General features: G+C 39.2%; 1 protein-coding gene across 2 annotated transcripts; it reads left to right on the top strand.

The window, feature by feature from the left end:
- The first annotated feature begins 676 nt into the window (after window positions 1-676).
- On the top strand, window positions 677-11686 carry LEO1 (LEO1 homolog, Paf1/RNA polymerase II complex component). 2 transcript variants are annotated; one of them, XM_084531691.1, is made up of 12 exons: window positions 677-783; window positions 1444-2169; window positions 2434-2538; window positions 3309-3403; window positions 3838-3983; window positions 5402-5486; window positions 5848-5942; window positions 6228-6362; window positions 6955-7090; window positions 7448-7634; window positions 7893-7990; window positions 11412-11686. In XM_084531691.1, exons 1-12 carry the CDS (start codon window positions 726-728, stop codon window positions 11514-11516), a joined length of 1971 nt encoding a protein of 656 aa, XP_084387817.1. In that variant the 5' UTR covers window positions 677-725; the 3' UTR covers window positions 11517-11686. The 2 variants fall into 2 exon arrangements, with proteins under 2 accessions (XP_084387817.1, XP_084387818.1); XM_084531692.1 differs by having other exon boundaries at window positions 11416-11501.
- Window positions 11687-12040: the final 354 nt, after the last annotated feature.

Raw genomic sequence — 12040 nt, 5'->3', positions numbered from 1 at the left:
TTTTTTTTCCCTTAAGTAGCGCACTACTACTTAAGTAGTAGTCCTTGGAGTAGTCCTACTCCAGCAGTAAGCTGGCTGCAGTTGTCTGCCTGTGAGCTACAGCTCAGCCACGTGGTTCAAGCACTTGTGGCTGGGCTTGCTGGGGAAGGGAAGCGCCTGGGGCAGCTGGGTATCTCCACAGCCCCTCTCTCCTTTCACCTTATTTTTCTACCTGATTTTCTACCTCCTGCGTTAGATGCTGCCACAGCAAGAGCTGGGAGCTGTGGGAGGCAAGTGCAGCGCTGTTACACCACTCCCCTTTTCTCCAAAACGGCCCTGGCTCCTTGTGCATCCTCCTCTAGCGCTCTGAGCCCTGCGCTGTCTCATCCAGCTCCGTCCGAGCTCGTGCAGGCAGCAGCCCGTCGCTGGCTGTCCCTTTTCGGTGTGCCCCGAAGCAGACCGTTGCCAAGGGCGGCTGGGCTGCGACCTGAGCGTGCTTAAACAGCAGCGGGGGAGAAACGCGGCCCCGGGCAGGGCTGGGGGCAGACGGGGACCTCGCGGCGGGCCCCCCGTGCTGGGCGAGCGCCGCGTGTGGGGACGCACGGGCCGGGGGGGGCGCTAACGGCACAAGATGGCGGCTGCCCGGGGCCGCCTTCCCGCGCGGGGAGGGCGCGTGCGCGGGCCCGGCCCCGAGCCGGGGGTGGGCGGCGGGGCTCTGCGGGACGCGTCACTGCGCGGCGCCGGCCATGGCCGACATGGAGGAGCTCTTCGGCAGCGACGCCGACTCGGAGGCCGAGCAGAAAGGTGCGAGGCGCCGGCCCCGCCCGGCCCTGCCGCTGCCGCTCGCCCCCCCGGGCCGGCGAGGCCGTCGGTTCCCGGCTCGGGGAAGCCCGGCTCCGGGAGCGGCCCCGCTTGTCCGCCGGCAGGGCGGGGAGCGGGGCGGCGGTGTCGGGACGCTGCCCGGCGGGCGCTGCTCTGCCGTTAGGCCGGGCGCTGGGGGGGTTCGTCCCCCTCTGCGCGGGGCGGGCGCGCCTTGTGCTGCCCGGCTGGAAGCGCGGCCCGCCGGGGCGGAGAGAGGCTGCAGGGGAGGGAGCTGGGTCTGCGGGAACGGCGGCGGTCTGAGGCGTGAAAGGTTTCATAAACTGTGCCGTTACGTGGTTAAAATTCTCGCTGTTTCCAGTTTTGTGTAATTACTGATTCCTTTTAAACTTCGGGATCTTGTTTGGCAGCTGGTGGTGAGACCTTAACGTGGTGCCTGTCAGGTTTCGTTACGCCTTTCATTTCAGGTCACCTTCTATTTTGTTGTCGTAGGTAACTTATGTGCTTCTTTCTTATAGATCTCTGTTGTTGATGTTTCTTTTTTTTTTATTATTATTATTTTTTTAAATCGATACTTATCTTCTTGTGAGGCTCCCTGTAGGGATGTTTTATTTAGTGTTTAAAAGGGCGGTGTCTGTTTTGCAGATTCCGACTCTGGATCCGAATCTGATTCCGATCAGGAGAATGCTGGCTCTGGTAGTAACGCTTCTGGAAGCGACAGTGACCAGGACGATGATAGGGAGGCAATAAAACCTAGTAATAAAGAACTGTTTGGAGATGACAGTGAGGATGAAGGAGCATCCCATCATACAGGCAGCGACAACCACTCTGACAGATCGTACAATCGCTCTGAAGCCTCAGGACATTCTGAGCATGAAGATAATGATCAGTCAGACGTGGATCAGCACAGTGCTTCAGAAGCTGCTCACGACGATGAGGAGGATGATCGAGGGCACGGGTCAGATGAAGGCAGTCATCATTCAGAGGGAGATGGTTCTGAAAAGGCACATTCAGAGGATGAGAAGTGGGGCAAGGAGGACAAGAGTGATCAGTCAGACGATGAGGAGAGGCAGCAGAACTCTGATGATGAGGAGAGGCAGCAGAACTCTGACGATGAGGAGAAAGTGCAGAACTCTGATGAAGATGAAAGGCCGCAGATGTCTGATGATGAGGAGAGAGCCCAGAACTCTGACGAGGAGAAGATGCATAACTCCGATGAGGAGGAGAGGCCGCAGGCCTCAGATGAGGAGAAGATGCAGAACTCTGATGATGATGAAAGGGCCCAGCATTCTGACGAGGAGAAGGTGCAGAACTCTGATGATGATGAAAGGGCCCAGCACTCTGATGAGGAGGAACAAGAGCGGAAATCTGGTAGGACCAAATACAGGGGTAATGATTTGCTTCTTATAGGCCTGTTTTGATCTTTATTGTTTACTTCATATTGGCTTGACAAGATTCCAACTTAAATGTAAAGTCATTAATCACATAGCTTTTAATTACAGTCATCTTTATAACGCTTTTTTAAAGCCCATTTAAATTCCTTTCCATCTGAATCAAATTTAATAATACAAAGGAATTATGAAATATGTGCAACAAAATTCTTGATTTACTGTGAGTCATTATGCTCCTTGGTAGAGTCTGCAAGAGGTAGCGATAGCGAGGATGAAGTTCTGCGAATGAAGAGAAAGAAACCAATTGCGTCAGATTCAGAGGCGGACAGTGATACAGAAGGACAGAAAGGTAAATGGTGGGGTTGTTTTGTGGGCTTCGGTTCATTTGTCTTTTAATTCTCATCTTAAGCACGCCATTCATCTGCTGTGGGACTTGATACAATTGATAGCGTTTTCTATATGGAGTAACTGTAGTGCCATGGAAATGACAAAATGGCACAGCAAGAACACTGCAGGGGGAAAACACACGCTGTATGTCTGCTGATTATTCCCACTTAGCTCTGCCAATCTCTCAGTTTCCTCTGTGAAAGATGGAACTTTTCTTTCGTGAGTGCTGGTTCATGAGCTGTTGCCAGAAGACACCAAGACATGGTGTATGTTATCAGAAGAGCCTGAGAAAGCCTATACTGTTTTTTTTATGACATTTAGTTAGCTGAGAAAAAGGCGTTGATTCTAATGAGAAATAAAATTTCCAAAATGTGCAGCAAAGTTGTTTTTTATGTATATTTAAATTGTTCTTTGTATTTAAATTGTATGAACTTGAGGACAAACTTAGACTCTTGATTCTTCTGTCATAATTTTTCAGCTAGATTCTTACATTTGATAGGGTCTTTCCAGGAAAACATACCTTGAATCTTCAGCTTAAAAACACAAGGGGAAGCATTTTCTTGCAAGATAGGAAAATAATCCGTGTTTTGTGAACATTAGCGTTTTTTTAATCTTTGTAGGTGATTTTAAGTGATAATAAGAATGAAGGATGTGATCCTTTTTTCTGCACTTGTATATAGGTGTGTGTGTTTCCATATATATGTATTTAAAATAGTAATTTTTCTCCTCAAGAACATGCAGATGTCATGGACCTGTTTGGAGGTGCAGATGACATTTCCTCAGGCAGTGATGGAGAAGACAAACCACCAACTCCAGGACAGCCCATTGTGAGTAGGCGTGTGACTTTTGAAAGAAATAAGCTGCCATTCCACTTTGAAGTCTGGAATGTTGATTGAGTTTGGTAATGTTTTAGTGAAAAACATTAGGCTTTTTTTTAATTATTATTATTTTTTAAATCTGAGAAAAGCTATCCCACAGATTCTTCCATCCTTAGCTGAAAACTGCGTGGCAGCTCTTTTGCTGTTTCCGTTGTCTTTGGTTTCTTGAGTTTGTGCTGATATTTGAAATTTTTTAAGCATCATATGAAAATGCTGAATTGGATTGCTTTCACGGAAATGGTGGAAATGTTTTTATCAGAAGCTTTCTGATCTCTCTCTGCATATTGATGGCTTTTCTTCAGGCAAAATATAAATGCTTATTACAGCACCAGGAGACAGACTGACATTTTTCACTTTTGCTTATTGTGCTTTTTTGTCCTTAGGATGAGAATGGACTGAGTCAAGAACAGCAGGAAGAAGAGCCTATTCCAGAGACAAGAATAGAGGTTGAAATACCAAAAGTAAACACAGACTTGGGTAATGATTTGTATTTTGTGAAGCTGCCCAACTTCCTTAGTGTGGAGCCCAGGTAATTCTTTATTAAATACATGATAAATTTTTTTTTGTTTGTTTGTTTTTAAGTGTTGCACTATGTTGTTTTTGTTTTAGCAATAAGATTAAATCTATTGGTCATATTTAAAATGGTTAACATTAAGATGCATACTTTTAGTGATGGTAAGTCAATAGTAATACTTGCCTGGTTGTGAGCTAATCAAGAACTGAGAAACTATGTTAGAAGCTTGGAGTTCAGCCTGATTGAATAAAATTTGTCTTTAAAATCATACAAGTATACGTATGTATGATTTAACTGAAACTAACGAAGTCTGAGTCTCTCAGAGACATGAAAGCCAAACACACTGAATCTTTATGCACTTTTGAGTGATAAAAAAAATTCTGAATTTTAGAATAAGCTTCTTTTTTTTCCTGCATGTGCTAAATGTGGTATTTAAGTATTAAAAGGGACAGTGGTTACTTATTTTACTTTTTACCTATCCCAAGCAAAAGAATTTTTCTGGAATTCAGAGGAAGAAACAAAACAGATTAATAGAGTTGCTTGTGATGTTAAATGTGGCCCCAAAGCCCACCATCAGCACCTCTAGTAAACTGCTGTTAATTTCATCTCTTCAGGTGTTCTGTTAGGAACTGTATTGGATTATTTATTCTTCTTGCCTGGCAGCATGGTATTGTTTCTGTCATACCTGAGTTAAATCATTCTCCCTAGCTTTCGTGCTATAGACTGTATAAGGAGAGAACTATTAAGAATTCAGTTAGTGGCTGTAATCAGTGATAGATGTCCTGAAGATCACTGGGGTCAGACAGGACTGAAAGTAGAATTTTACAGTAGCAGAGCCTGATTATTGTTTCTTTTCATTGCAAGCGATCCTGAAACTATTAAGCTATTGAGTGGGCTTATTTTTTCCCCAGCTGTCAGGTTCTTGGTGTTTTGTGTTTTTGTTTTGTTTAGGTTTGGTTTTCTTTTTGAAGAAAAAGAACAGTCTCTTTATTTCTGTTTGGTTGATTCTCAGATTCAAATTTAAAAAGATTGTGCTCTGAGAAAATCTATAGCTCACGACATTTATAAAAGATTTTCATTTTGATTTTCCCTGTATAAAATTATGTGTATTTATTTGTAAATTTAACCCTGACTTCATCATGTTGATACCGAGGAAACCTTTTTGAGGCAGACTTGCTTGCTTTAGCTAGAGCCATTTAGAGGGTCTGTTAAAGTGGCTGTAATTGATGGTAGTGAAGACACTTGGGTAGGACTCCTGTGGTGTAGAATCAATGCAGTAAATTACATTAGTGTGGAAATGGCTGTCTCACAGCTGCAGTGCCTACTGTTGTGTGCAGTGTATAGTTTAAACCTTTCAAGCACCTGTTATTTTGCACAAGAACAATCTGGCTTATTTTTTAGAAGAATAAAGACTATTGTATAATTTATTACAGACCCTTTGATCCCCAGTATTATGAGGATGAATTTGAAGATGAGGAGATGCTTGATGAAGAAGGTAGAACTAGGTTAAAACTCAAGGTATAATATTAATATTAATTTTACTTTCCTCTATTATGCTCAAATAGCCACATTTCTTCAAAGTCTATTTCTGGTATTTTAGAATGGTGTTTTGACTTATGGTTCAGGTTATGAAGGCGTGGACCAGTTCACTGCTGAGGAAGGTTGCTGAGTTCTCGTAATGCTAAAACAAACAAACAAACCCTTCAGATCTGCATTTCATCTGTAAAAGCCATCCCTTTCACCTTTGTTTCTTTGCATCATACAGTAAATTGAGTAACCCTTCTAACTGTAATTCTCGATCTTTATAGAGAGTATTTTACCAGAGTATTCCTTACTATTAGTTAAACTATGAATTAAAACGGAGTTTATGTTCTGACAGGTAGAAAACACAATACGGTGGCGGATGCGTCGAGATGAGGAAGGGAATGAGATTAGAGAAAGTAATGCCCGGATAGTCAAGTGGTCGGATGGAAGGTTGGTTTGGACTTCTTGCTGTTGAAGGAATACAGTTGTTTTTACAGTGAAATGCCATGGCGTGCAAAATTGAAAGGTCAACAAACTTCACTGTCAGTTCTGCATAGCAGAAATTATTTTAGTCTCGGTGCTTTGAAAATTTTATGCTTTGCTTCATTTGGATTGAAATACAATTATTGGCTGTATACAAAAAGGAAATGTGAAGGCTTTCTCTTTTTATAAACGAGGCAAAAAATAGACTGCAGTGACTTTATCGAGTAACTGATAATATGAATCTCTTTTAAGCATGTCTCTCCACTTGGGAAATGAGGTCTTTGACGTGTACAAGGCACCACTGCAGGGAGATCACAACCATTTGTTTATCAGACAAGGGACAGGTCTACAAGGACAGGCTGTCTTCAAGACAAAGTTAACCTTCAGGTAAACACAATATTCCGTATCAAATGATGTTAGTATTTTTGCAAATAAATGTTGTGACTAGTACATAAAGATTAAAGGTACAAATTAGTAAACCTCCAGAGCTTAGCTGTTTTATAAGAATGTGCTCTTTTATGCATATTTGGGAAAGATTTTTCCTCAGGTAGGTTTCCCAGTCTGAAAGGCTAATATGCTGTTCACCGCGGTATCTAGACTACATGTTTGTTTTTTTAATATAAATTTTAATTTTATTTTTAAGTGCAAGTCCTCATGTGAATCAGAATATTAATATTCTCTGAAATTAACCTTTCTTGTGATGCATGATGGCCATCAGGATGGTGACTGTGCCTTGGGATATTGCAGTGAAACGTGAGGATGATTATTTAGGGTGGTGGTGGACTGCAGCCAGTTTGCTGAGAGGAATTGATGTCTCCAGTAGCTATTATAGTGCACAAGATTTAAAATAATAGTAATAATGCTTTTACTTTTGTGCAGATGAATCTTTGAAACCTTAAGTATTCCTGCCCTGCAACTGTCATTTGAAAATTGATAAATTCTTTTTAGAAGTATTTAACCCATAAAAATTCTCCAACAGGCCACACTCTACAGACAGCGCCACTCACAGGAAGATGACTTTGTCTCTGGCAGATAGATGTTCAAAGACCCAGAAAATTCGTATTTTGCCAATGGCAGGTCGTGATCCAGAGTCTCAGCGGACAGAAATGATTAAGGTATTCTCACATAGAACTTGTTTATCTGATGATTTAATCTTAAAAAAAATAATAATCACAACTGTAATCTAGCTGAACACTTCTGAACATTTAATGTATTTTTGAAAAACAGAGTCCGTTGAGTTGTAGGTAAGAGTAGTTTTATAGGTAAGAGTAGTTAACCATGGGTGCAGTTTGTGCATGCAGTCTTTTTTGTTTGAAATTGCATTACCTTACATTTACAAAAAATCAGTTTTAGGTACAGTCTTTCCACTCCTGTGAAATGATTTCAAAAGCTACAGCAGAATACAAGATACTCTGAGTATTTTATTATTTTTTTCCCCTCAATCTTCATATTTTGTTTCTTTCTTTGGACAGAAAGAAGAGGAGAGATTAAGAGCTTCCATTCGTAGAGAATCTCAGCAGCGAAGAATGCGGGAGAAGCAGCACCAGCGTGGTCTGAGTGCAAATTATTTAGAACCTGATCGCTATGAAGAAGAGGATGAGGGAGATGATGCTATTAGTCTAGCTGCTATCAAAAACAGATATAAAGGTGGCATCAGAGGTAATAAACCTTACCAGTAGACAAGTAGGATTTATGTAATTCAGACGGATTGATTTCATAAGAGAGTCCTGGTAAGGCTGTGTTTTACTGCTTAATTTGATACATAAGGAAACGTAAATTCAGTTTGTGTAAGTTTATTTCCTTTATGGGGTTAGATTCCATGAGCCTTTTGTGAGACTAAGAGAAGCATTTTTTATAATGTCTTTTTCCTGACCAATTTCAGATAAATACCTTTTTCTTTTTTTTTTTTTCCTGTAGAGGAACGCGCTAGAATCTATTCTTCTGACAGCGATGAGGGCTCAGATGAAGACAAAACACAAAGACTACTCAAGGCAAAGAAACTGACTAGTGATGAGGTAAGAAAATGATTTTGTTCTGAAAAAGGTACTCATTTTCAGTCGGGAACATTTCCTGCGCTTAATCCATTTTTTAAAGCTGAGACTTCTGTAGTTTCATTTATGCTCTGATGAATGTAGTATTTGACTTGGCATGCTGTCAACAGTAATTAATCATGCCGATTTCTTATTTGCTACGTCAGTTCATAGACCTGAGTGATATCTGAAGGAAGTCACTATTACTATTGCTGATTAAAAGATGGTTCAGTCTTGTTTCCTAAGCTACAAGGTCCTCTCCTGTTTATTGTGAAAACAAAGGAAGAGTTTTCATATAACATTTCTACTCCTTTTTAAATAGAAGATTTAAAAAACAACAACAACAACAAAAACCCTAAGGTGCAGTTAATCCGATGCTAAACAGATGTTATTTTCAGGTTTTTTTTTTGGTTTGTAACTTATCAGTGCTAGGTATAAGCAAACGAATCTTTGTGTATATCCCATCTTGAGTTTTTGTTCCAGCAACGTTGCTTCTTCAGATACCACGCTGGTGTTTAACAGTGCATTTTAAGATTGACAGTTACCATTTTTCAGATTAGAAACTTACCTATTTTCATTCAACATTAGAAGTGGAACCAGGAAGGTTGTGGAATATTTTTCAATTCTTTATTGAAAGTTTTATATCACTATTTCCCTTAAGAGATTATTTTAATTGTAACTGTTAAAGTCATCGTAGTTATTGTCCCAGATTTCTTTTAAGTGCTTTCCTATTGTTATGTCCAGTATGCTACTCTAACAGCTGCTGAAATGGCTCAAATCTTACTGTTGAATTTTAAAGGCTTCCAAAATAAAGCATCTTAAAAGAACAATTTGGCAGTATAGCTTGCAGTATGTCCTTTTAGAGAATGCATGTCGGACGTCTTTAATCACAGCTGCTGAATCTCTGAAGTTTTGTTTAAATGAGCAATTTATGACATAGTTTTCACTATGACACATAACTCTAATATGAGAAATTTTGAGTTTTGAGGAGTAAGATTTCTGTCATTTCCATTTCTGTATTTTGCTTCCTGTAAATTTCTTGCCAGGTATTTTCCAGCCTGTTGAGATGTTTGCTGCATTCTGAACGTATGTTCTTGCTGCTGTGATGCTGTTCCTCCTATATTGTTTGCTGAGTATTTGCACTAATATGCAAGTGTTTTATGAAGCAGGAGTGAAAATGAGTTTTTATTTGAAATTCATAGATCCTGGCTTGTTATTAGTTATTGAGGAAAATCTAGTATTTTGGAAAATATGACTCATCTTTCAGAAAGCCATAGTCAGGCCTGTAGACAAAACTGTAATTTTGAGAGCTCTGCTAGTGTCTGTTAGTAGAAATTATTTATTTAATTATTTTATTGACAAGACACTACTAGCTGTTAGTTTATAATGTAGCAATCAACGTTAGGATTTTGCAATTCTAGTCTCTGAAAAGAAAGGATCTAGTCAACTGGACTTCTCTGCTGCTTGAGAATGGTAGCCTCCATTTTACAGTTACATGATGTAAAGGCAATATTCCGATTAGGGCCACAGAGGGGTGCTACAACTTCAGGAGAATAAATCTGGATAGCCTAACTACTTATTTTCAGTCAGCAGGTAGGAAGTATATATATTTTTTTAATATGTATCCACATATGTGAAACAATGAACTCCTCCTACACGGACTTGCTTTTATGTGCTGTCAGTCAACAACACAGCCCAAATCTCCCTCCTAATAACAATTTGTTACCACTACTGAAAACATCAACCTTTTATTAGTGCACATTATCATCACATGGCAAGTGGCTTTATTGTTGCTGTAATTAATGGAGATAGCCTGCTAAAGAAGAAGGTGAATCATTTAACAATAACCTAGCCAGATTATCACAGAATCACAGAATTTCTAGGTTGGAAGAGACCTCAAGATCATCGAGTCCAACCTCTGACCTAACACTAACAGTCCCCACTAAACCATATCCCTAAAGAGAATAAATGTTCTGAGGAAGTAGCTATGATTGAGATTTCCCACCCATACTAATTTCTGTTTCCCATGCTTAAAATTCTTCCATAATTCAGATTCTCGCCATACTAATTTACTGTAAATATAGAAGAAAATGCTTTGAATAAAAAGTAATTCATTAAAATTCCAAAAGGCTGTGTTGTCTTTTGCTGCTTCTTAAAATCCAATTAATGTGTGTTGCTCTTAAAAATAAATTAAAAAAATAATGGAAAAAGAGATGAGGTTACTTAGAACTGAGGGTATTTCTAAAACACTTCTTTTTAAGCAATAATCAAGTTACTGCTTATTCTTTGTTTCCAAATTGATGAGTTTTTCATTTGCAACTAATTGCTTGTAGTGTGAGCAAATGTCTTCATAGTGTTCTGAATCAAATTGCTGTTTAGAAGGATTTACATCAGTGCAGGTTAAATCATGTGTTTAAATTAACAATCACCCCACTGACTTCATATTTAGGTGCTAGAAATTGGTCATCCAGCCTGTAAAAGTCATTATGGTATTGCTTTCAAACAGGTAATTAACTGGAAGTACAGTATGACAAAAAAAAAATAATGTTGAATTCAAAATGTAGATGAGGTAAAGGGAAGCAATTCAGAAATGTGTTGTAGGCCAGTTAGTTAATCAGAATCCGATGTTTTGTTGTTGTTTTCTCTGTCCTTGTATTAAAACAAACAGTTCTTGTATTAAAACAAAAAGCTTTAATCCAGTTTCAGTATTTGTTCTACAGCTCTGCATTGTGAACCACTCGCTTATTTCTGATATTAGGGTTGATTTTTCAACGAAGACAAGACTTGTATCTGTATCGTGAAGTTAAATGTTTTCCTTCAAGTTTTTAGGTAGAAAAATATGAGATCAACAAGTATCCCACCATGCCTCCTTAAGCGTTTTACATACAGGAAAATGCTAGATTTTAGTTCACTCCATGCGTTAGTGTCTATATTTTAGCATTTGAATTAAATGTTATGAGTTATTTTTAAATATAAAAAAACAATCAAGCTATCTGTAAATTGATGTTACCTCAATTGATCGAGTAATATCTAGCTCCTCATGAATTCTGGTGAGTAACTGAAGTCTAAATGATTTAAGTTCCTGTGACCATCTCTTCAAAGCCTCCTACACTTATATTTCTCAGACTGTAAGCTGTGGTGTTGATTCTTAGTACTAGTGGTTTCTCATCAGTCTTTTTCCTTGATGCTAGAGTGTGGTTTGTTTGTTTAAAAACAACAACAAACAAAACAGAAACTCTTGCTGATTTACTTTTTTGTTGTTGTTGTTACAGTAGCATGAAGTGGGAAGACTAGAACTAATAATTCTGCTTTTCTTCTAGGAAAGAATTGTTGTCTGCTTTTCTTCTGAGTATTTTAGCCTGAAATATCATTTGTGGTTTTTTTTTCTGTCCTTTCTCACCTTCAGGAAGGTGAACCTTCTGGAAAGAGAAAAGCAGAGGATGATGACAAAGCAAGTAAGAAGCATAAGAAATATGTGATCAGCGATGAAGAAGAAGATGATGATGATTAATAATGAGGAAGCACTAACGTTGCTTTATATATATATATATTTATATATATTGTACAGTTCTCTTACAGCAAAGATGTAAGTAGCCATAATGGGATTATTTTGATAATGGAAAATTCCAATGAAGTCTCTGTTTCTGGTGTGAATAAAGTGTGGTTTTTTTGTTCTTGTTTTTTTTTTTTTTCCCTCTAATTTTTAAAGTCTTGTCTTACTGCAGCAGCTGCTGCACCAGAGATCATCACAGTGCTATTTTTTTTATCATGTACGGTACATTTCAGTTTTGAAAACTTCAGTAATTGGTTGGGTGATAGAATAAATCAGTAACTTTACTGAGTTTATTAGGAGAAATCATAATCTTCACACAGAATGCTTAAATTACAAGTGTTTCCAATGAGGATATGGAGAAAAAACTTATCATTTGTACAGAAGAGTTGGAAGAACGTGAGTGGTACAGTACAATACTGTTTTTTTCCTAGGCATTCCTTATTTACTGTGGACCGTGGACAGTACATTACTATGCTGGCATA

This window comes from Aythya ferina, assembly GCF_964211825.1.
Source record: "Aythya ferina genome assembly, chromosome: 11".
NCBI classification, from domain to species: Eukaryota; Metazoa; Chordata; class Aves; order Anseriformes; family Anatidae; genus Aythya; species Aythya ferina.
The sequence above is the reverse complement of the archived record's forward strand: the minus strand, read 5'-3'. Positions and strand labels throughout refer to the sequence as shown.